We start from the raw sequence: 27,636 nt of genomic DNA, 5'->3' as shown, positions 1-27,636 counted from the left end.
TCACAAGACTTAGAATGTGTGGTTTTCCATGTGTCTACATAAGCAAGTGAATACTTTTAGAATCTGTCAAAACAATTACAGTTCAAGGCAGGAAAAAGAAAAAGATTCTGTTCCTTTACCCCCGCTGACCTGCTGTGAGCACAGATGTGAGCATTTTGACACAACATTTTATGAAATTTACCCATAGGTCACCACAAAATCAGGCTTTCATCTGGACCAATGAAGCACGTTGTGTTTTCTAAGTTCTGTTGCCTAGCATTGAGTTAGTCTGAGGTTTTGTCTATTACAAAATCATGCTAGAGAAGCCTATCACTTTCAAACAGTACATGTCAGGGACTCTATTTTGAACAATACAGTGATCACACAAATCTTTGTGTTCAAGTACAAAGGATGCTGTACTGCTCTGGCTACTGTAACAATATGTAAATTGTGTCTAACAATATTTTTTCCAACCATCATAATAATGAGCCTGAACACTGCATCAAAAACTGCAGCTAAGCACAACACTGACTGGGGGGGGGGGGGTTCACTGTCGCTCTGTAGTCTGGAAAAAGAAAGATGATGACGGCAAACAAAGAGACGGCAAAAGGATCTGCTCACAGCAGACATCTCCTCTAGGCTCTCATTTTGATTTGACCAAAAAAAATAGGTTAAATATAGTAAGCAACTAGTCAATAGCTTCTCTATTGTTCCCAATTAAAAAAATAGATCTAGTATATTCTGAATCATGACATGATTTACACACATCAAGATTTGATTTTTTGCTATAAATCTCAGTCCCATATAGACAGGACTGTACTAAGCTGTGAGTGAGCCCTTATCTTAAATTCATAAATGGGATCAGTTTTATTACTTGTTTCTATCCCATTCTGCCAAGAAACAAAAATAGAAATCATTTAAATGAGGAACTTCAACAATAAACACAAATTACAACTTTGAAAAGATGGAATTTTGTAGTGCAACAATAGTCCACCTGGAGCAGCTTAAAAATATTCTCCCCGTCATAATTCTGAAGAGTTTATAGAAGCATATTACATGTGTGTGAATCTCTCATCATCTGAAAACGACCTGTTGTAAATACCCTCACTTGCAGCACTATTTTCCACCGTTTTCACCCTTGTCTCTTCATCAATCTCCTCATCGTCTGGTTTTTCATCGTTTTTGCTAGAATAAGAAGCCGGAAACACATCTGATCAATAATCACATTTACCAAATAATCTAAATAATTCACCCAAAGTCATCTGCTTACCGTTTCTTTTGGACCACAGAGGACGCAAGCAAAACAATGATGCCAGCACCCACAGCACCCATGACCAGCCCAAACACAATTAGCCATGGAGGGGTGTCAGGGTTGACTGGTGCTGCCAGGGTCGGAGGAATACCGATGAACTCCAGAGTTTTATCAGTCAGCAGGAAGGCACTGTTGATGCGATTCCTGGACTTTCTAATGATCAAATGAAAAGTTTAGAATTAAAAAGGATGCAAACATTCAGCAGAAACCAACATTTATGCATTCACATTCAGGGCGCACTGGATTTGATGGACTTCCAGTCATGTTAGCATTTTTCAATCAGAAATGTTGCTTCTTTATTTTGACAGCTAAAACAGCCTTTAGTCAATATCCAAATTCATTTGTGTCTTGTAGTTGTGTTTCCAATACAGTCTACCACGCTAGGTAGGCTGTTAGTTGTACTATGAATACTGACTATTTTCAGGCCAACATGTGTCCGTCAAAAGTAGAATTTTGCTGATGAGGGCCCCAATCAGGGCAGGTTTGCAATACCAAGTGCTGCTGGAAGTTTTGATATTTGTATCTAGATCTTTGTGACAATTTTTTGTCAATATACCTGAGCCTTTTACCTCAGGTCACTGTGCCCCCACCATAACCATGTTTCAAGAACACAGTGCAGATCTGATAATTCATAAGGCACCTCCATATTTTGTAAGAGGGTACAAACAGTGCTGCACTTTTTAATTAAAATTGACTGCTATCCATATGGTTTTTACGGTCAGCTGAAGTACTGAATATTGAATTTTGCTTTGGGCAGCAGGTTTGTGTTGTGCATTGAGAAGCTGTTCCTGAGAGTCAGTGCGTGAAGGCAAAAATAACAAATTTCTTCAAGAAAATTAAAAGTTGAATTCAAAACCATTATGGCACTCCCTTACTCAGTTCAGTACACTCAGCAGTTTTGCTGCTACACCTTTACTTTGAGCAAATCTATGAGCAAATGGTGGCTAAAATTAGCTAATGTTAGCAAAACAAGACATTTAAATGTGTTAACATTACCATGTCAGCAAATAACACATTCACATTTTCACATCAGTATAATAAGTCATTCTTCTTCATAAAAATGACAAGTTGAAGTCATAATCAAAAACAACACACCTCAATATGTCTTGCTGGGAACCTACTGTGTTACTTGTTCATCATAAAAAATAAGTTAACTGATAAAAATTCACCTTTACTTAACTCGGCGTAGTTTTGCAGCTACAATCTAACTTTGTCTGGTATGAGCTTATGGTGGCTAATTGTAAGTAATAAAACCAAATGAAAAGTTGAATTCACAATATATAAGTAGAGTTTTCCTTCTACATTGTATTTGGTCTGCATGACCCATAGTCTATGGTGATTTGTGGTTTGCTAATCTTACTTTAGATATATATTGCTGTGTAGCTGACTGAGATGAGTTGAGCCTTCTCTACTTGTGCTAGTGTTATTCTGCCTTTTAATATTTACCATACTTGCAGAAGTCACTTAATTGTTCAATTGTTCAGCAGAACTGAGTCACTGCCAGCTCAAGGAATTACATTTGTTTAATTGAGCTTAATTAGAAACCAGTAGTCATCATCTTGTCACTGCTATGTCTGCAAGAGCTGTACAATCAATAAACAATTACACCTACAGTACATACTAATACATGTACAACTAAAATCTCCATCTGCTTAGACATTATCATTTAATTTAAAAAAAAAAAAGGGGGGGGGGGGGGGGGGGGGAATCACCATGTCATGTGATTACCTGACAGCCTCCTCCACACTTTCTTTATCAACAAGCTGTGAGGTGTTCTGCGGTGACGTCACCACAAACCAGAAAGACACTCTGGGAGTCTCATCACACACAATGATGTTGGACACTCTGGTGAAGTTCCATAAGACAATAAAGATCACATCAGTGTCATAAGGTGTTCATAGTCACTGATTTCATTGTGGTAAAAAGAGCTTATATTATAATTTTATAGTTATTGCAGATTTTTATTCTTTTATCAGTTTTAAAAATCAAATAGCAAAAGAGAACACAAAAAAGTTTTCTTACTCAAATTCCTGTCCACTGATTTGATTCCTCATGGCAAAAGCCAGAGTCGCTCGGAAAAGGAACATTTCATTGTCATTCCAGACGTACTGCAACAGATCATGCACTGATTTCAATAAACACTTTTAAGGTTAACTGATCACCAGATGGACCTTGTCCTCATAGTGTGTGGTAACACACACTGTACATGAATTCTGGGCAATATTTTTGCATTACTTGTATGGGTAAAATATGTTGAGGTATAGTAGGCCTTCAAACAGTTATTTATGAGCTGATGCTTTAATCATTTGGTGCAGGCAGATGAATATTTAAATATATACGTACGGCTTCATCTCCCAGAGCAGTTTTGATGCTGAGTCGAACTCTGTAGCCATCTGAAGCCTCTATAAAGATGAAACATATTTAAATGAGCTTTGCATCCTGTAAAGTTCTATCCTAGCTTAAAAAAAGAGTATAGCTCTAAAATGTTTATGTTTTCTGGTGACTTAAATTCAAGCACTGTTGGCGTAATTTATCTTCACTTCATTTAAGCTTCACCAATTATTTCCTTATAGGGTTTGAAAAGGTTGATATATACTGTATTATGTATTTTAAGGTAATGGTTGATGTCAAATGAAAGTCATTGTAAGATTCATTGTATTGTAAGAGTTATGCGTCTAATCCATCTTTGTTCCAGTTAAGAGATTAGAAGCTACATTCCATGCTGACTGGAAAGGCAACAAGGAAATAAAACCACAACTGATGGTTTTAAAGTGACAGTCCATGTATTGAAAGGAAATACAATGTTAGATAAAATGTAAAGCACAATATTTTACCAAAAGTTTAAAATCTTTCTTTGCGTGATTACTTACCTGGTCTACAGAGCTGTTCTGCCAAAGCAGTCGACAAACAAAGCAGGAAAAAGATCTTTTCAAACATTTCCCCAAAGGACAAGAAACAAAATAATAAAATGCTGCAAGTGGAACTCCCAGTGTTGAGTGAGTTAAGGAAGTCAGCAGAGGAACATCACTAAAAGTCTGGGTTTAATGGTTAAACCAGGACACACTTGAACTAACCAGTCTTCTCTCTAAAAAAAAAAAAGGCTATCAGAGGGGCAGCTCACCTCATAACATGGAAACTGTAGAGTGGGCACCACAGCGAAAGTGCTACTGTTTGCTCAAGCTCCCAAAGAGCCAGATAGGTTTGCTAATGTGGGAGAGAGGCAGACCTGACGGGGAAAAAAACAATGGCTCAATCTGTGCCTGTTTACTCAGCACAGAACAGTGTATGATCCAGCCGGTTAGCATGCCAAGCAGCTTCAATATTAAGTAGCAATATTTTCCCCTTTTTTGTGGCATAAAAACATGAACACGCAGACTGTATCAAATCAAACTGCCTGGAAAGCTGTGGAGTATGTGGCTGTACCTACTCACCAGTTAAGATAAGCACCGAATAACTGCATTCCTTGGAGGGCAAAAGCCTGATTTGGCACACATACTGGTTGCAGAGTGCTGATGGTTTGACCTGAGATGTATTCATGTCAAACTAAGCACTTTAAAGTACCACTTGCTGCTTTTTAAAGACAAACTGTTCTGGACTTCCGCTCTGTTTCTCCTATCAGATCATAGTAGACCCCAGTAAGCACTTTCTGTTCATTGTCTGAACAGTTCTCTGATATTAAAACTTTTTCCAACCCTCACCAGCAAACACTCACCAGGCAAAGGTGAGAAAACCTTTAATAGACAACAGAAAATACCAGTAAAAATATTTTCTATTCTAGATAAGACATATATTTAAGGTTAATCATCTATTCTGTCCTGACAGTGATGCTTGCAATTTGGTTAAATATTCAACCATATGTAGTAAGGGACATCTGACACAGCCATCAATGACAAACTAAGTTGACACAGGGCACTTGAGCCAAAGTCTGTTGCCAAGTTTGCTGTTTAATTCTCTCTCTCATGATAGCAGACCGTATCTACCATTTAAAATCCATACCACAGCTGAGCACATTAAATTGCACACCTGGCCTACAATAAACGTTCTTTTGCTCCCATAAAATGTCATAAGTGTTTTTCTGTAAAACAGACAACACCCACGCTGGAACAATATGAAAATATATTACTGAGATTTACAATACAGTACAAACCCCCCTTTCTGTTTCATCACTCTTTATATGATCAGTCACAGCAACAAAACAGTAACAGTTCTTTTCTCTTCTACCCAGATTTTGTTTGTTACATCTGACATTCTCCAAGAATTATGGAGGTATTCACAATGTGAGGAAGAGAAAGAGTAACTGAAGGTGTATTTTTATTCTTACAGTTTTTGTGGGATTTAAAAAAAATCCTTAAGAAATTTCCTTTGCTTGTAGCTTTGCTCCTGGTTCAGCCTCAGCAAAAGACTGATTTACATTAACTGCCTGCAGTATAATACCACTGACTGCAGGTATTTTTCCTGAACAGATGATGGCAGTAGAGGTCCTATGGCTGTAAGAGGACTTGTAAGAGGACTTGGACAGGTCTTTTTTCCGACTTATTTTACTGAGGTTTATGGCAGTACACTGTAACCATAAAAAACCATTACAAAAACTGAACTACAACATCAAACTGATCAAAATATAGCAACATAGTGAGATACATGAGCAAAATAAGTCAGGTGAAAAATAATAACATGAAATAAAAGGCTGCAGTCTAATCAGTAATTTAAACAGTCCTGTCTAAAGTCTGAGAAAATAACCCTGATGATGTCATCGGGGTAAACTAAGCTCAGGATTTAAAAAAAAGTCTAAAAATCTTTAAGAAAAAGCCTGTATCCTAAATTTGGTTCATGGAGTTTGAAAACTGTCTCCAAAGTCATAATAATTTAAAAGAGGCTGGAGTCTAGGAGCACACTATTGTCTAAACATCAGGCCATTTAACTTAAAGCTAAACAATGGCCACTATGACTTTGTGACAATAATGGGAAAATATTGAATGCTAAAACCAACTGTAACAAAGGCATAACAGAGTACATAATGTCATCTAATTTGCAAATGCTTAGTTGTTGTTTTAGTAATGTCTGTTATACAGTAATACTTACCTAAAGTTTGCTAACATGAACTAATATTAGCCACTATAAGGCTGCAGCACTAAAACCCCACAGTGCTGCTTCAGTCTCTGATTGATTGATTGATTGATTGATTGATTGATTGATAATTTGAGTGCCCTGTCCATATGGGCTTACAAGACACTTATCACTCTACACTGGATACAAGGTCCTGGCAGGTCGGAAATGTCTATCAGAATCAGAATGGACTGTACTTTTATAAATGTTATAAGTAGAGTAGCACAATCTGTGAGCTAGGAAATATAATTTAAGTGTCCTGTTGTATTAATGAGAATGTAATGGTGAAAACATATTCATTTTACTGTCAGGTTGCCACTGAAAACTTAGGAGGAAAGCAGTGACTTCTTATGTGTGTTAACGGGTTCCCCAAAGGTCATTTACAGATTTAAATTAATGGATCTATTTTACAGTTGTTCACAGTTGTTGTGTAATGAAGCACAAAATGATCAGACAGAGAGTGATTCTCTCTCTGAGATTTAAAAAAAACAAAAAATTCAAGTTATCGTTTTATTATGGGGTGGGAAAAATGAAGCAGACAATGCCCCCTTCTTCCTGTGCTCTACCGCCCCCACAAGACCCAGGCCGGTACTGCTACAAACAGCCATAATAGGCAGTAGGAGTGGGTGAGTCTGAGCCGAGCAGGCAGTGTGTCTACACAGGGATCACTCTCGTCGGAGGAGGTCGATACCGTCCTCCGTCCTCCGCCTGCCAAACCCCCACTTCCGACCTGAAACAGGAGCCGGTGTCCGGAGCAGGATGCATCGATCTGTTTGGTTGTAGTGCTTCCAGCGGATCCTCCATGCGTCAGCCCTGGGAATGGATCAGGAATCCGGTGCGGCGTCTGCAGGGAGTTTCATCTCCCTAAATGAACATGAACAGAGGTATTACTCAGGTCTCCACAGTCTGTGCCAGGCTGACACTTCAGGAAAACTGTCGTCCAGCAAAGTGGCAGAGCTGTTCAAGGCGTCTCAGCTACCTCCTGAATCGCTGCATAAAGTGAGTGTTGCCTTGTATCGCACATCTGCGCCTGCTTGGTCATCACATGTTATCAACTGTGAAGGGGCTGAGAGCTGCGGCTGCTGCTCCCCAAACCACAGGGATCTGCAGGGGACACCGAGCAGGGTCGAAATGATCAGGCTCTAGTCTCAAATGTATGCTAATGAGGCGTAATATTTTCTTTGTGGAGTGTCTTTCTGATGGTGTGTGTGTGTGTGTGTGTGTGTGTGTATGTATGAATCAGAGAGAGGTTACACACACCTCCTCTTTTTACCCCTCTGTCACACAGGAAGGCAGTCCCTTACTGCATTAGCAATTACTACATACTGTTTTTTTTGGGATGCTGTTATACGTAATACTCACATGTTTAGGTCTAAGTTAGGCTCAGTATGAGTTTCAGTGGAGATCTGTTTACAAATGTTATTCAGTATCCAAATTAAAGTAGAGGATGTGTTGGGTATTTTCTTTACTGGGAATATTCTTTTGTCAGTTCAAACCACTCAGTGAGCTTGTTTACTACTGTGGGCAGAAGTATTTCTGATATTTTAAACTTTGTAATCAGCTCTCTGTTGGAGGAATACTCACCTGCCAGTAAGAGTTAGGTTTGCAAAATCTTCTTTCTTTGTGTTTCAAGCCCACTTACAGCTGTACAAATCACATGCACCATTTGTCATAGCTGATGATTATGACGATTACTGACTTTGATCGATTGATTGTCCGATCTATAAATCTGGAAAACAGTGAAAAATGTTCCCCACAGTTCATCAAAACCCAACATCCCAATAAACCAAATAAACTGAGTGTGCACTGATTTAAAAACAGATAAAAGCAACAAATCTCAATGTTTTAGAGGCTGGACATCTAACAAACAAATCAACTGATCATTTTGGCTTTACAGCTAACAATTTAGTAAAGCATGATATCTGATCTTTTCCTGCTATTCTTTGCTTCATTTGGTCTGGTATGACCACAAGCTTATGGTGGCTAACGTGAGCAAGCTTCAGCGCATATTGCTGTAGAAAGGACATTACTAAGTCTTTTTTTTTTTTATTCTTCACTTGTTCTACTTGTACACAACATTATAGCGTTTAAAAAAAGTTACATAGAGTCCCTTTAAGTCTCCATTTTTTAAAATGGTGCAAATATGAATGTAAACCAATGTCTGTGTGGTAGAGTGTTCAAAAATCTCAAACTGAACAAAATGCATTTATAATGTAAAGTGCAGATAATTTGTAGTTAAGGAGCTAAAACGTGCAAAAGCACTGGCATGGTCCTTTAAGGTTGTACCCTTCATTTTACTCACTGATGCTTTCAAAATCTCATCATACGAAGTCTGGGGATCTGATTCAAACCTGCCAAACCCACATTAAAACTATTACATTTTTCTGTGCTGTCACACAGATGTAAATATTTCCATTTCTTTTGATATTATTTCTTTTTAATGGATTACACCAGACATGCTTGACAGTAACCATATTAGTGATTCATTGGCTGCAACAGAACCACACAGTCAGAGTCATTTTGCTGACCCATCACGGGAGTATAAACATATTTTTCCAGCTCAGATGGACACAGCAGGTCACTGCCTCCGTTCACGCCACTCTCTGTCCCGCAGGGTCAGTCCCCGGCGATTGCAGCCTATTGTGTGTCTGTGTGGGTGTCAGGAAGTTTGGCATTGAGTTCCCCTTCCTTCCTGTCCGGCCTGGATCGCCGCCACCACACAGGGTTGATTGACACACAACCCTCTGAGCTGTGTTTGGCCCTGCTGCAGGATGCCTGCAGGATCACTCTTGGACTCAGTGCTGACTTCTGGGTCATTATGTCACACAGTATCAGAGAATCATGAGTGGTGTATTTCCTCCAGGATATATATATATGTAGGAGTTGCGTTATGATTCGACTGTAAATACACTCTCTGCTGTTTGTCAAAACAAAGGGGATTTTCCATCACGTAGTTTAGGCTGTGTAGAGGCATGTATGCTGATTCATCATAGTATACCTAGACTGACCAGATTTAAAGAGGAAGCATTTTATATATAACCTGTGTTTACAGCAGATAAGTAGTAAAAGCATGACACTACTTCCTGCTGAGCTGTCACTGCTGTTTATGAAGCCAGCAGTCATTCAGAGAAAGGCTCTGCTTCCCGTACATGACCCTGCAGTGAAATCAATTGTTACACTGATTACATGGACTCAGAGTACACTTTGGATCACGCTGTCACTGACTTGAGATTATTTTCCCTGCCAAGTAAGCAAATGTTCCCCTTAACATTTTATCACATGAGCACGATAACATGCACAGACAGCACAGTGTAAAGTGGATAGTTCAGTTGGATGCCTTCCCTGTGATGCATGTAACTTACAAAATCACATCAATAAATGTCTGGTTGTAGGTAAAGTCTGTGGTATGCGTTTGTGCACAGTTCAGGTCCATGCGCAGTTATAATCTGTTGACAGACGTGGCTGCAGAACCTGTCTGGTTGAGTAAGGTGTGGCCTGAGTTTTCTTGGTGCTCCAGTCTGACAGTGCCTAGGACAGTGATGCACTCAGAGTCATACTTCAACAGTCAAAAGTAAAAGCACTCTGTGGCTGTACCTCAAACATTTATTGAGAGGAATCTGAGAAGTTGCAGTTGGACACTTAGAGCCAGAAGAGTTGAAACCACTGGATTGTGGTTCCTTGACTATATATTGTGCTTTATAAGCTTTTTTTAAAATGTGTGTTTTTTAATGTCAAATCTTAATCTGAAATGTAACCAGTAACTGTATCCTACAGATGAATGGAGTGAAGTAAAAGGTGAAGTACTTGCCTCTGAAATGCTTTAATTTCCTTGTTTAAAACCTTGAGATATTTATATTACTCTCATATGTGACAAAGAAAAATAGCAAATCGTAACATTTGAGAACAATCAACTGAATATGATTCAAAGTACAAAATAAGTGCTATCACGTATCAGTTCTGTGGTGCAATGTAAGTTACTTGTTGTTATTTTACATCCCTAAGTAACAGAAAAGTTCATGTGGTAGTGCATGCTGATGTGTTGAATGGGAAATTCAGCTGTCATAGATATGCAGCAGGCTAACATGTCTAATATTCAGACTTTCTCATTCACATTGTCAACAAGACATATGATTCATTAATACCAGTGATGACATTCTGTGTGCCCAAATGTTTTTGGCATTTTTCCATCTGTCTTAAATAACTTTCCCCCTCAGGCCGTAGATCTGACCAGCCAGTCTGGTTCTTCAAGGCCTGAAATAATCTCCTCATCAATCTTTTCTCTGCTGACCTCAGGCACACTCACCAACACTGCAGACCTGACCTCCACTGTCTGCTCAGCCTCTTTCTGGCCTGTAGCCTGTTGTTTTGGATCTCATGTCTCTGTGAAAGCTGCTGAATGAGTGCAGTGCAGGTCAAGCAGAACTAATGTCCCATAAGACGATATGAGCCACATGCACGCCCCTCAGCCTCATTAGACAATGGGTATTAACAGCACCCCTGCCATCCATATTTCATAAACACATTCCAGCAAATGTGCTCTTACTCCTCTGTGACAGAAAAACTGTCAAATACAACGTGTGTCCATGTGGTTTTGTGCAATATCGCGTTGTGATTCACTTCAAACTTGACTTTTGGATGTATGTTTATAGAAAAACTTGTTAGTGTCAGAGAAGCATTGTTAATCCGTTGTTGCCACAAGAGGATGGTGGGCATCTGTCAGTCATGGTGAAACTAAAACAATCCAGATGACCTCCTTGTGTTGCAGTGACTTGAACTTGAACTAGCCATATTGTTTTTGCACATAACAGTGCAGTGTTGTTCTTCATGTTTGTCAGGACCTTTTTCTAATGGTGATGAAAGTCATTTTAGAACAGACTTCCTTCCCATTATTCACTTCTTTACTTTTTAACAGAGTTAGATGAGAATATAGATTCAGTACTTCTTTCATATGTGTATATTACAAATAAAGCTACCACCTGTAGTTGTTTAGCTCACCCTGTGAAACCGCAACATGTCGTTTTTACACTTTAGTTTTGTAGGAATTAAACAAATACAATATAATGTGTTGATTAGTGAGCTGTAGATTTGGGTCTATTTTGAGAAGTCAGGCTAGCTGTCTCCAGTCTTTGTGTTAAGGCAAGCTAACTTACTGCTGGTGGTTAGCATAGGTAGCATTCAGTCCCTTTAATGTTAGTTAGTTAGTTAATTAGTTATTCATTTGTTTAATCCAATAGAAAAGCCAAGGTGTAAAAGCTACATTGTGCTGGCTTTGTTATGGGGGTTGACTGTATACCTCAAACCCAGATACCATTAATATTTACATGACAAAAAGGATACATTATGCAGCGTACCTTTCAGTTTCAGTGTTGTGTTTAAGAGCCCTGTGTACTTTTAGTCACATTTTAGTGACAGATGAACTCCTGGTCACACCACCACAGCTTTAAACTCAGTTATTAACAGTTTTACTTTTCAAGAACCAAACTAACTGCATTTCTCTCATTTATATTTTGGGGGAATTATGACTCACATAATCCTAATCTTCTTTGCTCCCCCAATGCAGTCATTGTACCTCTAATCAAAAGAGTACTGGATAAACAGATCCAACTGTGCTGCTTATCCCTTACATACTGTTTCTTATAGCTTTATTCTGTTAGTAGAGCCTGTCATTTTGTACTACACATTATCCTGATCAGGGTGTAAAATAATCACATGTTTAAGCTCACTGTGGTTCTGTCTAGATTATGTTTCTGAAAAGAGGAACACACTGCACTGCAGGCAGCATAAAGATGAGATGCATCATCTGTCTATGGTTGTGCTTTGATTTGAAATGATTCTAAACTTTCTGTCTTTTTCAGGTGACCGAGGTGTGTGGAGCAAAGCGTCTGGGTTACTTTGGTACACCTCAGTTCTACGTGGCCCTGAAGCTGCTCGCTGCCACGCAGTCTGGTCTGCCCGTTCGCCTGGAGAGTGTAACAGCCAGTAAGTCTGTTGCTCGGAGTGGAGGCGTCTTATGAGAGCAAAAGGGGATCAGGAGATTATCTTAACATGGCAGGATTTGGTCTAATCTGGATGAAAGAGGAGTCGCGTGGAAAGGGCTAAGTGGGTTTGTCCTCATTACAAGAGCACAAAATCAGTCACACCCCGGCCAAAGACAACATCTGTTTTCTACACAGCACATGACAGCTTGATGAATTATTAGGAAGAGTATGATGATTTTCAAATTCACCATGATGTGTAGTAGTAGTTAACCTCGACAGAGTAATACGTTGAGGCGCTCATCCCGATTAATTCCCTCAGTCTTATTCTAGTTGTGTCAAAGGTCATCATACAGGAGGCTGCTGATCAGACAAAACAAAATTCCTTTATATACATTAAATATTTATGTCAAGTAAAAGAAAAAAAGAACAAATCTACCATTGTAAATAAGATTTAAAAAAATATTATAAAGTATTCTAATGTTGTTGCTATAGATCTACCTCTGCCCAGATTTGTTGGGCTGAAGAATGAGCCAGAGATGCGATATTCAACCGTCCCTCCTGGTATAGAAGGTCAGGGGGCTCAGTGTGGGGCTGCACCTGGGTCTGTCTCATGGACTCCAGCTGAGAGAAGCACCTTCAGACACCTGGAGGCCAGTGTAGAGAAGAAGGTAAGCACAGGACAAAATTTCAGATGATCTGCGATATCGTGTGTATGTGAAAAATAATTCTCTGCCACGCCACATTTAAATGAGAGGGAGTTCAGTGAATGGATCACTGTTAGGATCCATTCACAGGAAATGTTTGGTTCACTGAGCAAAGACATTCCAGTCAGCTATAATCATCAGAGCAGAAATGCCTTGTTGATGAGAGATTAGAAAAAAATGAAAAGCCAGACCAGCCACGAGTATGCAAACATTCATATGCAGAAGGACGTCTCAGAGCACAGACCTGATGAAAAGTTGATGTGGAGGCCATGTCAAGCTGTGCTGCCTCAGCTAAGAGAAGTTAGAGCAGGAACATTACTTTTCTGACCACAACTTGCTGATGGCAGCAAGGTCAAAGTTTGCTTACTGATGCTGGTCTACATATACAATAACTACTTTACTGTATTACATTGTCAGTGTGCGGCTGGCAGATCAGGGGTTAATGCACTGACCATAAACAATAATGTGCTTGGATCAATTCCAACTGGAAACTTGTGTTCCATGGCGTTCAACATCTCTCTCCCATTTGTTTCCTGTCATCTATCTACTAATTCTCTGTCTAATAAAGGAATAAAATACCCCCAAACTAAAAAAAACAACACAGTCATTGTTAACCAAGTATAACTTGCTATAACCTTCACAAAACTGCAACATGATGGCATCCTGGTGGCCCAGTGGTTAAGATGCAAACCGTGTAACCACAATGTCCCTGGTGTAATTGTGTTGCATATCACACCCCTCTCTCCTTCCCCACATTTGCTGTCTGCATCTATACTGTCAGCCACTGAATAAGCGTAAACATGCCAAAAGATATCATTCAATAGACGTGGAACACGGGCTGAAATAAATAAGCTGTTCCAGTTTTCAATTTGCTTTTCACCTGCCTGTTTTGAACTGGATTCTTCCAAATGAATGCACAGTGACATTTGGGAATCAGTGCCTCAGGATTGTTACAGAACCATGATGGTGTTTCCATCTTTAGGGCATATTTTGTTCTGTTCTGTTCATAACATTAATATGCCCCTGAAAGTGTACATAAGTCAGTCACACTTAGTTAGTGAGTTTTCAGCAACTTCGCGAATCTGTTCTAGGGGTAGTACAGTATGTATATGTATATGTGAAATAATACATTTCTCCTTTTTTGAAAGGAGCCTTGGTCCCCGCCTCGATCACCGTGCAGTTCGCCGCCTCGCTCTCCACTCACCTATCGCAGCTACCCATACACCAAGCAGAGAAATGGAGCAGACGCTCAAATGAGTAAGTTCCAGTCTTACAGTAGCACTAAAACTCACCAAAATACCAAAACTCACTTCTTTATTTTGAGGTTTTACTGTCAGGTCAGAAGAGTTGAAACCATCAACATCAGCATTATAGGCATCATGACTTTTGTTTCTGGATTTTAATTTATTTATTTAAATTTGACTAAAAATTGCAGGAAGTAGATGTCTTACAGTAGCTATGTAAATTAGAAATGAATTGAAAAGAAAAAGATGAGGTTTTACTTCATCTCTCACACCTGTTCATTCCTTCAAACTGGGCAGCTCTGATTCCTCTCCTCACTTTGCTCTCTGCTGGTCCTTTGATCTGTAAATCTCTCATTCTCTGTGATCAGACTTTTGGGGTGTGTAATCGGTAGGAAATCTTTGCACGGCAATTCTCCTCCACTAAAGCTGTGTTTTTCTCTCCTGTCCTTCAGCCTATGAAAGCAAACAATCCTCGCGGCCGATCATTCAGCTGGAGCAGCACTCCTCGCCCAATAACTACGGGACCAAATCCACTGTGGAGCATCCTGCTATGGCTCGGGTACAGCCACTTTTTTTCCTAGCTTACAATCATGTATATTTTGTTCAAGTCATATTATGACACTTTGGCATTTCTGTATGTCTTCACAGGCTTCCTCAGCAGAGAGGCTGGCTCAGCAGGGAGCAGTGGACGATTCTGAAGATGACCCCTGGAGGATCACAGAGGAACAGCTGGAGTATTATACAAATCAGTTCAAGAGCCTGCAGCCTGACTTGGGGGCTCTTATCCTGGGTATGGACCCCCTCCTGCTGCACCTATTGAAATGAAAACTTAACTGTAAAATCACTTTCAAACTATTTTACCACTGTGTCACTCTGTGCTTTTTCTAGGAGCTGTTGCAAAGAACTTTTTCACAAAATCCAAGCTCCCAATACCAGAGCTGTCCCACATTTGGTAAGTGCTGACTCATAGTGTTGTCTGTCCTTGCTCTGTTCTGTTCTGTGGTCAGTTAGGTGTTTATCAGCCAAGTACCTCAGCATGCCTACTGAGTCAGAGACCTCGTTTTAAAAATGCAGAGCCAGTACTGTCTTTTCATCCTTTAAGAAAATGGATTCAAAAGGATATTTTGAACAATTTTACAATTTATAGCAACACAGGGGTTGACTGTTTACAATACTTTTTTTTTTTTTTTGCATTTCGTTCTCATAAAATATGAATTATTTTATAGAATGTTACAATCTTAAACTACAGCTAGTCCAACTCAGTCAAAATACAACAAAAGCTATTATAACACCATATTTATTTTACTCAGTCTTCACACAGGAGATGTCTGAATAAAATAAATTTGAATTGGAAAATATAACCTTTTGCTCTTGTATTTTAAAATATCAGTTAATTAACAGACTTTATATGTAATAATATGCCATGAATTAACTTTCATTATTAATTACTAATAAATATGTAACACAAACATTTAATTTCACAGAGAATGATGTGGTTAAAATATCTCTGTAATAATAATCTGCTTAAGAAGACTGGTCAAATTTGTGGCAAAACTTAATTTTAAAAGTCTGTAATTTCTAAATAATTATTTCTGGTTGAAGTTTGTCAGAAAGAATGATGTAATTTGGCCCAAATTAAAATAGAGACTACTAAAGTCCCTATTAATTTACTCTCTTAAATAACCTTAACTTTTGATCAGTGCACAGCAGGTCAGCTGACCAACGGTGTGAAAAATAATACATTTGTCTATGAATTACATGAATATATACTCAGATTTAAATTTTGCTTTTCTTTCAAATTCCTATTTTTCCAGTAAGTTAGTACTTGCATAGATCTATTAGGAAACTTTTCAAAGATTAATAAATGACCCCCAAAAATAATGCATTAACAAAACAGTCTCTTACCCCCCAATCTAAATGTAATAATCAGGATTATTGTTTGAGATATATATCATCAACTCTCAGATTTTCCAGATATTCTTCATCTTTTCAACTAATTTTTTAAGGGAGTTGAGTGATGTGGATCGAGATGGGGCTCTCACTTTCTCTGAGTTCTGCACAGCTTTTCACTTGATTGTGGCGCGTAAGAATGGTTACCCTCTCCCAGAGAGCCTTCCTCCAACCCTGCAGCCAGGGTTCATGCAACAGGAAGAGGACATACCGGATACTCCTGAAGTAAGGGAAACACAGACATGAATCTGTTATCTGAAACAGAATTTTAATCATGTTTTTTCTTTGCTTAGGTATTTATTCTTTTATAAATAAGAACTATACTATTTTGCAGAGTGCAGAGCCTCTTATTGTCTTTGAAGATGCTGAACCAAGGCCCAGTCAGATGGTAAACCAAGCCTTCAGATACTTTAATGCGACTTTTTAAATGTGGAGTCCCTCTTTGATGCCTGTAGGGGGCACTAACAAGCTGAACATGAGGCTGCCCCAAGTTGGGCCAAGCACAGTTTCCTCAACATGTTCAACTCAGAGCATAAAGTTATACTTCATATATTGTTCTGAACACATTATTTCAGTCTGTACAGGCAGTGATGCTGCATTGCTCTAAATTATGAGTCAGATAATTCTTTACTCTGTTTTTTCAGGATCGAAGCATTCTAGAGAGGATCCAGCCAAGTTTGCCAACAACAAAACAAGACATGAAAGAGGAACCCCGGAAACAAGGTAAAATAAGATGCCTTTTTCTAAGTCATTTTGATAATTCGTTCTGAATTACTGAAAAACATTATAAAATCATTTTCAGGGTGCATTCACTTCCTCTGAGTGACTTGGATGCTCGGCTAATGTCACAACATTAACCAGGACAGTGACACTTGAAAAGCACAAAATATTTCGGATTCTTTTCCTCCTCCATTTTTTTATCGTGAAACAACAAAAGAGAGCAGGAAACAGGAAAACAGAGTATACATATAATCAAATTTGGCATATAACTTCCTTATACTGCTGTTGCAGCATACACACATATATTATACATTCATATTTCTTAAGCCCAAGAATAAAATGGAACGTCACTATGTAAATTTATTCCATACTAAAATATTATATTTTAATACAATTTCTAAAATTGTTGCATCTTTGTCTTCATGATTGTGTCTATAGATGCCGGTTTGAAGAGGATGACGACATCTCAAGACAAACAGACTCTACAACTTGGTGCTTTTCCTGAGAGGCCAGGTGATACTGAAACTCCCTTTAATGTGGGAAAACCGAACACCTTGTTCCTGTGCAGGAAACAGTCATGTGTCACAGTTTTCAGTTGTGGTCGTGTTCCACAAATCCCCCCACTATCCTCAGTGTGTTCACTGTGTCTAGAGTCTTTCCTCTTTTGTCCTCTGTGGTTGAAATGCCTAGTAAATTGATGTGTGGTTAAGCTGAGAGTGTAGCATTGCAAAACAGAATATACAGTATTCTGTAAGCACGTGGTAATAGTCAGAGTGATGTAATATATTTTGGTTATGAAAATAGCCACGTGACATAAGTGACATAGGTAGATATAAGCAGTGTTGGTAAAGTTATTTTAATGAAACTGCAGTGGTTTCAAAGGGAAGTAGCTGCTTCTCATTTACAACAGCTCAAACAAGACCAAAGGTTTGATCTGCCTTCATACATTTAACATATCCTCCGTCACAGAACCGCCTCACGACCTGGACCCACAGATGAGGACAAAAACTAGACCGAGGTGAAAACAACACAGAAATGAATTTAGTAATATCCTGACCTCCTGAACTGCTCATTAACCTCATACATTTATTTTGTGTGTGTGTGTGTTTTCCCACCCATGTGACCTCACTGGCAGGTCCTACTCCAGCACGTCTATTGAAGATGCAATGAAGAAGGCAGAAGAGCCTCCAACCCCTCCACCTCGGCCCCAGAAAACCCACTCCAGAGCCTCCTCATTGGACCTCAACAAGCTCTTCCAGCAGGGCACTCCAGGTACAATCCGCGGACTCTCCCTGTTCATCCAGCTCTTCTCACAATATTAGGTTTTCTAAGATAGATGCTGAGAGCACAAACCGCCCAGAGCTACGGCGCATTTCGCAACCGTGTTATTGTGTTTTGTTTATGACAGTTCCCCTGTCATGAGAGAACAAAAGGGGGAAATGGAGATAGGTTCGTTTGTATAGTTCAGTCTGAAAGGTGAGAGGCTCACAAGACTGCAAGTCAGTTTATGATCATAAGAATATGACCTTTATATTTATGAATTGTGACTTCTGAGATGTAAACTAGGATAGTCACAGTAGTTTATAGATTAGTGAAACTTCTTCTGGATTTTAGGGATAAAAAGTGGATGGTTGCCTCCTCCTCCAGCCCTCCCTCCAAGACCATCAACCTCACAGGTAAGCCTTAATTATGGCATCAATCCAAGCCAGTGTGATTTTATAGTCTTTGTTGTTCTTCTGAGCACTAGCTGCACAAATGTCTCCTAAATAAATGATAAAAGGAAGGCTTAGGTTAATCAGTATCTATCATCTCTCTCAGGTTTCTCATTTTATCAACACTTCAGAGAAAACGCCCCAAAATAAAGTACAGCAGCCAAACTTTGCTGACTTCAGTCACTTTAGAGAGGAGGTGAGTGTAAAGTCTAATTTCCTACTTTGACTTGTCTTAGTGTTTTTGCAAATGTAGCAAGCAGCAAAATTGTCTCTGCAAAAGGGAGGGGGGATCAGCAGGCAAACTCCAAATTCCACCTCAGACTGTCAGCGTTTTCCACTCCCTGATTTTTTCCTCCCTTCCATCTCAGATGTAGCGCTATAAATGTGCCACCGAGGTCATGTTTGTCAAATATACGAGCCTCTATTTCAAGACACAAAATGAACTCAAAGGTTATGACAGCGGTGTACGTCAAAGTCTGCTCTCCTGTGGACCGCGAGCAAGCGAACGCATCAGAGATTTATTTATGGCACCAGTGACAGGTCGCGCTTTTAGTCTGAACCCTTTTCAGCCTCATTCTCTCTGTCCTTCATTTGTCATTCCTGACGCTTTAATATTTCATGTGCCTATATACTTGCATCCTGTTACACTACACACCAGCGCAGTGCATGTTTTAATATTGATGAGTTGCAAAGATGGACATTTAAAACTTAAATGAGTTTCTGCCTTTGCATTTTCATACTCCGACATACATTCAGAGAGAGGACTTCCTCATTTTCTTACTGTAACTCCTATACCACTGTGGACACAGACCTTTAACGTTTCCTCTTCTCCCTGTGGGGAGCCTATTATAGGAAGCATGGGTAACCACCATATTAGGAAGTATCTTCACTTAGTTAATACTCTTGAGAAATTAGATCATAGTTCTTCAGTCTATTCACTGATTAGCTTATGAAAACTTTTCTCCAAATATTTTCATATCAGGTGCCCATTCATGTCTCAGCTTTACAGTATGGGTCATCTTTACTAAAAATTTATATTTGAATAATCTAGTAACTAAACCATGACCACTAAAAACAAAAAACACTGAAGATCACATTCTAATTACCACACTGCATTTGTGAGTCTGTTGATGTATGGTGTAATATCAAAAGCACATTCTTTCAAACTCAGTGTCTCTCTCAGTTTCTGAAATCAGTTGTATGTCCAATGGCCATAATAAACTGAACATGTGCATCCCAGAGTACATGGAAATGCACATTAAAATTCTCAAAAGCTTTGTATGCATGTGTCCACAGAGTGAAGGGTTGGCGATTTCTATCCTTTCTGGCTTTAATTTGACAAATATGACAAAGATGTAGTTTTAAAATCAAAAGGCACAGCAGCTCCTAATTTTTGTAAACACACTGCTCAGTCCTCAACGGCATAATCCTTCCCATCTTCTTTTAAATGTTGTATAATTATATCCTACCTCCTATGCTGTGTTTGTAAAGTATCATTTGGTATCATGGTTAATGTGCCCTGTCAATACTCGCTCTTGTATCGTAAACTCCTCCTCCGCCCTACCACAAAAAACTGTTTGTGCAGTATCACCATTTCTCTGCCTTCCCGCAGGATGTTTTACTTAATTAAAACCAAGCAGACTGGATGATCCCAAAGGTGCCTATACGCTGTATCGTACATTTTTCACTTAGTAAGACAAACTGAAACTCAAACCAGCCCAAACCGCCCCACCCCCACCCCCCCCCCAGAGAGAGATTTTATATTTGAGTTAACTTTAGGAATGGTTAAAAATAGCTTCCCTAACACAAAATATGTGGATGTTAAGGGTGAATATTTCATACCAGCTCAGGGAAGCCTTGGGAGCCATTCACTGTGCAGTTATGGCAAATGGACAGTCTCACCTCTGCAAGCATACATTGTTGATTCTTTGTTCATTCTGTTTTTGATAGAAAAGAGCAAAGATGTGATGTGCATGTGACTTTTTCTGTTAAAATTTTACTTCTTTTCATTTTGTTTCACTTCACTCTCACTTACCTTCACTTCACATCACTATATTTGACTGCACTTCACTTTACTTAATGTCACTTACATCAGCCTCACTTCACTTAACTTACATAACTTCACTTCCATGTTTCTTTATTTCACTTTATTTCATTTCTCTTACCTTCACTTCGATTTTCTTTATTTCATTTCTCTTCGCTTCACTTTTCTTTACTTCACTTACCTTCATCTAACATTTCTTTACTCTTTCTCATTTTACTTCACTTTACCTACTTTTCACTTACTTAACTTTGCTTCACTTAATTTCACTGTCCTTCATTGTCCGTCAAGTAGACGGTGAGACACTTGGCAGCCAGGAGTGATGCTCCTCAAGTTATGACCTAAATGCCATATCTTTATATTTGTTCCAAAGCACAATAGAACTAAATACATGTATGTGTCAGTCCAACTACCATCTATGCTCACCAAGGCCCACTGTCTCCTCCAAGGAGTGGAGAGTGTCAGCATCAATCCATCGGACAAGTTAACACATTCAGACAGAGAGTCAGACGTCATCTCTCCTCTCTTTCTCTTGTTGTTTTTGCCAGCTCACTCATTATGCCATTTTAACATCATTACCACCAGCAGGTTTAGTGTGTCTAACCTTATTTCTCCTGGTTTGGGTGTGATCTTTGCTGGCTTGCTCTTATTTATGTCATTTAAATGAGACCAGTTGTAAAACTCCTGCCCTTAAAAGGTCTATGTGACAGTGACAGTAATTCTTCAGCCCTTACGTTGCTGGAGTGAAAAAACCGTGACCTACGGCTGATGTGGCCACACATACTGCTAATGGAGCTCCTGTGGTTTATTGCCACTGTAGCAGCTACTACAGTAACTTTTAAATGTTTCCATGCTGTGGTTGTGTTTCACATTCAATGGTGCAGTGAATCGTAAGGGTCATTTATTTGTGTCTGCTTGCGAATCAGTTGCGTTGCTCAGCGAAATGCATTTTTAGGTTTCTTGAGCACAATTTACAGCAGCAGGATTAGCCTGTTGAAACCATCAGGAAAGCTCAGGCATTTCAACTGCCACCGCAATGGAGACAGCAGCCCGTAGAAATTAGTGGATCAAGTTCTCTAAATCCAACATTAACAGATGGGAAATGTTGAAGAGCAGAAAAACGTACCGTAGGTGCTGCATAGTAAAAAAAAAAAAAAAAAAAGCCTTCAACTTTCAAAACAACTTGCAGTGTTTCTATGAGCTGAAATTAAGAAATTGACCTTTGTGTGCAGGGCCTGTCTTCACACTCTTGAACTGTTAACCTCTCTGCCGAATGTAAGCAGGTGGCGATACGTTATACATTATGTCTAGAGGAGAATAATGGCTGAAATGCTGCAATAAACGCAAGTAAATCCATCATGGCTGCCCCAGAGCAGAGCCATGGCTGGAGAGCACTACATCGTGGTCCCTGTAGGGAGGCTGCTGATTTATCTACGACCAGGACAGACACATTTCATCCTGCCTCTTTAGCATTCCTCTCATGTTATTTCACCTTATAATGACATCAATATGTTGAGTTTTTTTTTGGGGGGGGGTTGCATTGCATTGCATTGCATTGCGTTGCATGTGGGTCACGTGTTTGCTTTTTTCTGGGTTGCAGGAGGAAAGCAGTGTAAAACCTGAGGAACAGGGTCTACGATCTAGATTTGGTCCAAGTACTGAAGACTTGACAAATGCTTCAAAACAGGTCTGAACCTCTCTCGGTCATGCTCTATTCTTTCTTTTCAGTTTTTTTTTTTTTCTGTTTGTTTGTTTTTTAAAAGCGGTTGTCCCTCTGTTGCAATGAGCAGGTTGATTTTTATGTCTGTTACCTTCCCCCAGGAAGTGATTGGCGTTTGTCACAGTCAGGCTCCACAGAAACCAGTTCGCAGGAAATATCATCCAGAGAGCCAGAGCCAGGAGACCGCACCTCCGCCTGCCATGTCGTTTCCTCCCCCCTCCAAACCTGCTCAAAAGTCAGTCGAACACCAGACTCTTTAATCGTAAAACCCAAAGTTCCCTTTTCAGCTAAATCTGATTGAAGCTGAGTTTTATGTGCTGTAAAAGTACCGTATAGTGATTGTAAACCCCTGAAACTTGTCTAGAAAGGGGAATTCAAAAGACATTAAGGCGCATCCTAACCCACCATAATGACTCTAGCATATGTGTTTCTGTCTCCTTATTGACCAGACAGCTCATTGAAACTGTCAGTCAGTGCAGAGGAAGGTGACCATCAATAACAGTGGTTACTGTTAGCAGTGGCTTGCTAAGTAATATAAAGGTCCAGTGTTTTGATCTGATCCTTGTGGTGTCCACTGTCTCTGAGTGCAGTGACACAAGATTTGTCATATACTTTATTCATAAAGTTCTGAAGTCGTGCTCTGAACAGGGTCAGTAATGTTATATTATTTCAGAAAATGCCTTACAAACATGATAAAAGTGGATAAAATTCTCTCTCAGACTGCTGTCCAGACAGAAGAGGGAGATCCAGATGGCGATCCGTAAGAACAAGGAAACTAACGCAGTGCTGACACGCCTCAACAGTGAGCTCCAACAACAACTCAAGGTCAGCCCATCTTCTGTTTCTTGAGAATACAAGGCATTTTGTAAATGTAACCATACTACTATGTACACAGTATTGTGCCAAAGGAGTCTGTGTCCATCTGTGTGAACTTTCTGACATTGCTTGCCCTCTGGCTCCTTCGGGACACTGTGAAATGAAAACCAGCCCAGCAGCTCTAAGAGAACACATTTAAAGTGAGCTCAATCAAAGGACAGGGACCTTATACACTTCATTTAACCACAACCATGAGAGCATAGTCCTGTTCGTGTTAGTAACTGTTTAGAAAGTTGCTGATTGATTGTCAGAAGTTGAATTCTCCTAATTTTCAGCTGACAGCAAATGCTCCTGCAGGTCCAACTTGGTGAAAAGCTCTGAGCTCAACTGTCTGCTCCCCTACCCATCACTCATAGCTGAACTAATGGCACAGACTTAGATGTTTGCATTGGGGATCTGCCTGTGGCACACGCACTCACAGTTGGAACACATGCTGCATGCCTGTCATTCTCCTTGCAAATGATCCAGTAGTGAAACCCTCAGGCTCGCATGCAGCGTTTTTATAGCTTTGATATTATAGAGCCTGGAGAGGTAAAAAAAAAATATCCAACAACACACAACCAATTTCTTAAATATCATCCAGACATCCATTTGAATCTTCCACCTGTTTGACTCCCTCACATAAGTATACCTATTTGAATCCTTCAGATAAGTAGAGGGATTTCTAAGCTTTAAGCTTTTATTATGGCATTCTTCCTCCATTAGCACTGAGTAATCTAGGATGATATTTATTCACTCTAATTCTGCTAGTTCCTCAAAGCATCTGTGGAATTCTGCAGAGAAAGGCACATGTATCTTTATATAGACTCAAGCCTTGTTGAAATACCAAACAGCCAATGGCATTCACAACTGTCTTCTTCAAAATAGAGCGTAGGCCGGTCAGGCATCCAACCACAACAGGGTGTGGGAGAAATGAAGGGAGGCTGCATGGAAAGAGATAACTCTCCTCTGATTTTTTCCTTAAAGTAAAATTTTAAATAAAGACATATGCATAGTAACAGTTAAAGAAAATCTCATTTTTTTCCTTTAATACAAACTCTGTTATCTCCTTTCATAAGAAGGAATTTTCTATCAATATTCTTATGTACATAGAGGAGACAGCAAGATACCCCCTAATCTAATGAATAAATTGCAATGATTTTTTTCTGAACTCTGTTGATCGGTGATGTTATGAGTTAGAGGTTTCCAACCTGGGAATTGGGACTCCCCAAGGGCCCTAAAGTAGATTTAGAGGTGAGACGATTAAAGAGATAACATACCTTCAGCTCCTGAAACCACAAGACTTTCAGTGCTCAGAACTAGCTAAAGCCTCACCATACACTTGGGAGGTCATAAGTAGACATTGCTTAACTTTAAGGGGTCATAAGCCAAAAGGTTTGGGAAGCACTGAGGAGTCTTTGTATAAGATAAGGGATAAGATAATCCTTTATTAGTCCCACAATGGGGACATTTACATTGTTGCAGCAGCATAAGTGATTGAAAAGATAGAAAAAGATATAAATATGAGTAAAGACAAGATAAAAACAAGATAAGGCTATAAAAAATGTACACAACAGTATAAACTTGACAATGTAATAAAAATATTAACAGAAGAGCAATATACACAGGGCTTTATACATAGAGACAGAAAATGAACTAAATACAGATATTGCACATTTGAAAATGGAATTGCACACAATGAATGACTGATAGCAGCTGTTATGGATTAATTAAAGTGCAGAAACCTAGTGAAAAATGGTCCATGTGAGTATGTGGTGTATTAGGAGCAGTGCTGGTTGTAGAGTCTGACAGCAGCAGGAAGGAAGGACCTGTGATACCTCTCCTTCACACACTTTGGGTGAAGCAGCCTATCGCTGAAGGAGCTGCTCAGTGCTGTCAGACTGTCCTGCATGGGGTGGAGCTCATTGTCCATCAGTCTCACCCACCACCTCCACAGGGTCAAGGGGGCACCCCAGGACAGAGCTGGCTCTCTTGATCGTATGATGATGATCGTATGATGCTCTTACTATCAAACATTTTTAGATTTGGGGCTGTAATGAACATTAGGGGCCATTAATCTTGTTATAGACCATAGTTACCATGGCAGACAAATCAACTAAGCGGTCAACTTGAGTTTGCTGCAACACTCACATGGCATACACACACATGGCTCCTGTCACTACAACATACATACATGTGAAAAAGAGGAGAACGCCTCTTCTCTCTAAAAACAATCAATGCTCCAGACCAGCAAACTGCCAAAACCTCTGCTTTTATAGCAATGGTCACAGGCTTTAAGGGTGTACTTACTTTCTCACATATTTCTGCACTTTGGCCTAGTTTTTGTTAAATAATTAATGAATAATAAATAATAATAATTTTAAGACCTGCTGAGGACCAATGATTTTTTTATTATGCCCTGATATGAAAAACCATAGAATTCAAAGAGGGTGTACTTTTTTGACCTAACTGTATATCCAATACAGAATTTTGTTTTGATGGTGCATTCAAGCAATTGTTGCTCTGCTCTCTCTTTTGCTACCACGGGACTTATCTGAAATACTGCTGCTACTGTTGCTGCCATTGTTGCTGTACATTAACAACACATTCATATTTTGGGTTGTAATGAATATTAGGGGTCACTTTAGGTTTAAGCTGTATATATATGTGTATATATATATGTAATATATCTGTACTATATTCACATAACAATCCATTCCAGATGAGTTGGCTACTTCAGGATAAAATTTACATTGTTAGCCATCCTATTGTTAGTTGTCAGAGAATAGAGGAATCTGTATGCTGTTCATTATGTCCAACGTTTTCATATTTTGGGATGAAACAAACATTCAAACGTTTAGCTGGCAGCATTTTATTCTTGTTTCAGACCACTGTTAATATGGCAAACAAAGTAAATAATGTAATTACTGCCTGAGCTACATCTCTTGTTGAGAGTATGGTGATCAGAGGTCATGTTTTCTTTTGGTTTGCTGCAGGTGGTTCACCAGGAGAGGGTCACCTTGGAGTCCCAGCTGGAGCTCCTGCGGCCTCTGGCCTCAACATGACTGAGCCTCAAGTCTGGTTAGAGTCACGTTACCAGTGTTTCACTGAACTACATCGACAAGAATGTTTGAGCCAAGATATAGAAAGTTGTTGTGTTTTGTGATGAATACAGAATAAATGTAAAAGGGCTGACGATGGAAACAAATGAGCATTGTAGACATATAGGGATGTGATGAAGTCCCACGTCCAAATGTTACTTTGTATTACTTTTAATGCTGTTTTGCAGGATTAAACCATGCATTTTTTAAATCACTGTATGATACGCACATGTAAAATATCCTGTTATTCATTGTGACATTCTAACTTATTTTTCTCTGTTGAGTTTCTCCCATAAAACTTACCTTGCTTACAATACATTCACAGTTTTGTGCACCTGTTGCCATGACTCTGATTATGTTCTGTGTTATTAATGGGAACTAAAGTTTTCATTTTTTGTATACAGTGTCATGTGTATCCACATGGTCTAAAGCAAGTGATGGTGCTATAGATTAGTTTATGAATTACATTACTTTTTGCACTTAAAGTTCCCAAAATGCACATTCGCAAGGTTGTTCAAAATGTTAGAAAATGTCACGTTAGAGCTGGGTTTGATTTTGCTACACATTTCCAGCCTGCACACAAAATTTTGATTGTCTATTGTCAGACTGTAGCACTGTCTCATGTGACCATTAGGACACTGAAGAATGTTGATACTTTTGACACTGGATTTGTATGAAATATGTACATTTTACTTGAAAATGGGCTCCATCTTTAATTTAAGCGCTGTCTGTTAGAAACAAATACTGTTGAATTTTTAATTTCCTTATGTTTATTATCATATGAAGTTATTTCCATGCTGCTTCCATACTGTCCCACTGTTGCTCAAGTTTGGAAAAGAAAATGATCTCCACAAACCAAACCAATAGTCAAAAAAATAAATCAAAAAATTAAACAAATGAGCACAATATTCTTCTCATGTTTTGCAAGATAGATTTCAAAACAGTTCATGTCTGTATGAACAGATGTAGTTTTGATTTTATCTATGCAAATACAGTATGTGGTGCTGCATAAGCTTCCTTTAGAACATTTTGTCCCCATACATCTAGATTGTTAATGACGGTAAATGAGTGGTTGAATTACGTGATGGCATGCTTGATACTGCATGTTTGCTAAAATGATGTGAGCATTTGACTGTAAATTTAACCTGAAATCATGCACACCTGATCTCTGGGCTGAAGACAATAATCAAACTAATCAATAAAGTTGTCTATTTTTA

At 39.2% G+C, this 27,636-nt stretch overlaps 2 protein-coding genes across 2 annotated transcripts; one reads left to right on the top strand and one right to left on the bottom strand.

Moving 5' to 3' along the window:
- Positions 1-64: 64 nt before the first annotated feature.
- Positions 65-4,547, bottom strand: cltrn (collectrin, amino acid transport regulator). The gene is made up of 6 exons (XM_018670039.2): positions 4,162-4,547; positions 3,635-3,693; positions 3,314-3,399; positions 3,020-3,136; positions 1,250-1,444; positions 65-1,164 (listed from the first exon to the last, which is right to left on the bottom strand). The coding sequence occupies exons 1-6, from the start codon at positions 4,226-4,228 to the stop codon at positions 1,032-1,034; spliced, it is 657 nt and encodes a 218-aa protein (XP_018525555.1). The 5' UTR covers positions 4,229-4,547; the 3' UTR covers positions 65-1,031.
- Positions 4,548-6,524: 1,977 nt separating this feature from the next.
- Positions 6,525-27,636, top strand: reps2 (RALBP1 associated Eps domain containing 2). Its single transcript, XM_018670081.2, has 19 exons — positions 6,525-7,393; positions 12,250-12,373; positions 12,865-13,040; positions 14,225-14,333; positions 14,773-14,879; positions 14,969-15,110; positions 15,209-15,272; positions 16,327-16,495; positions 16,605-16,658; positions 16,915-16,993; positions 17,429-17,503; positions 17,960-18,008; positions 18,126-18,262; positions 18,605-18,666; positions 18,809-18,898; positions 22,344-22,430; positions 22,565-22,698; positions 23,183-23,288; positions 26,315-27,636. The coding sequence occupies exons 1-19, from the start codon at positions 7,214-7,216 to the stop codon at positions 26,381-26,383; spliced, it is 2,013 nt and encodes a 670-aa protein (XP_018525597.1). The 5' UTR covers positions 6,525-7,213; the 3' UTR covers positions 26,384-27,636.

Source organism: Lates calcarifer, linkage group LG17, assembly GCF_001640805.2.
Source record: "Lates calcarifer isolate ASB-BC8 linkage group LG17, TLL_Latcal_v3, whole genome shotgun sequence".
Classification (NCBI taxonomy): Eukaryota; Metazoa; Chordata; class Actinopteri; family Centropomidae; genus Lates; species Lates calcarifer.
Note: the sequence above shows the minus strand (reverse complement) of the source record. Positions and strands in the feature narration are given on the sequence as shown.

Excerpts from the sequence above, each read along its gene's own strand:
- reps2 (XM_018670081.2), top strand. The coding sequence starts at position 7,214 with ATGGATCAGGAATCCGGTGCGGCGTCTGCAGGGAGTTTCATCTCCCTA. Across the intron at positions 18,263-18,604 it reads CTTCCAGCAGGGCACTCCAG|GGATAAAAAGTGGATGGTTG; the intron begins GTACAATCCGCG and ends TCTGGATTTTAG. Across the intron at positions 22,431-22,564 it reads TGACAAATGCTTCAAAACAG|GAAGTGATTGGCGTTTGTCA; the intron begins GTCTGAACCTCT and ends ACCTTCCCCCAG.
- cltrn (XM_018670039.2), bottom strand. The coding sequence starts at position 4,228 with ATGTTTGAAAAGATCTTTTTCCTGCTTTGTTTGTCGACTGCTTTGGCA. Across the intron at positions 3,694-4,161 it reads AGAACAGCTCTGTAGACCAG|AGGCTTCAGATGGCTACAGA; the intron begins GTAAGTAATCAC and ends TCATCTTTATAG. Across the intron at positions 1,165-1,249 it reads TCTGTGGTCCAAAAGAAACG|CAAAAACGATGAAAAACCAG; the intron begins GTAAGCAGATGA and ends TTCTTATTCTAG.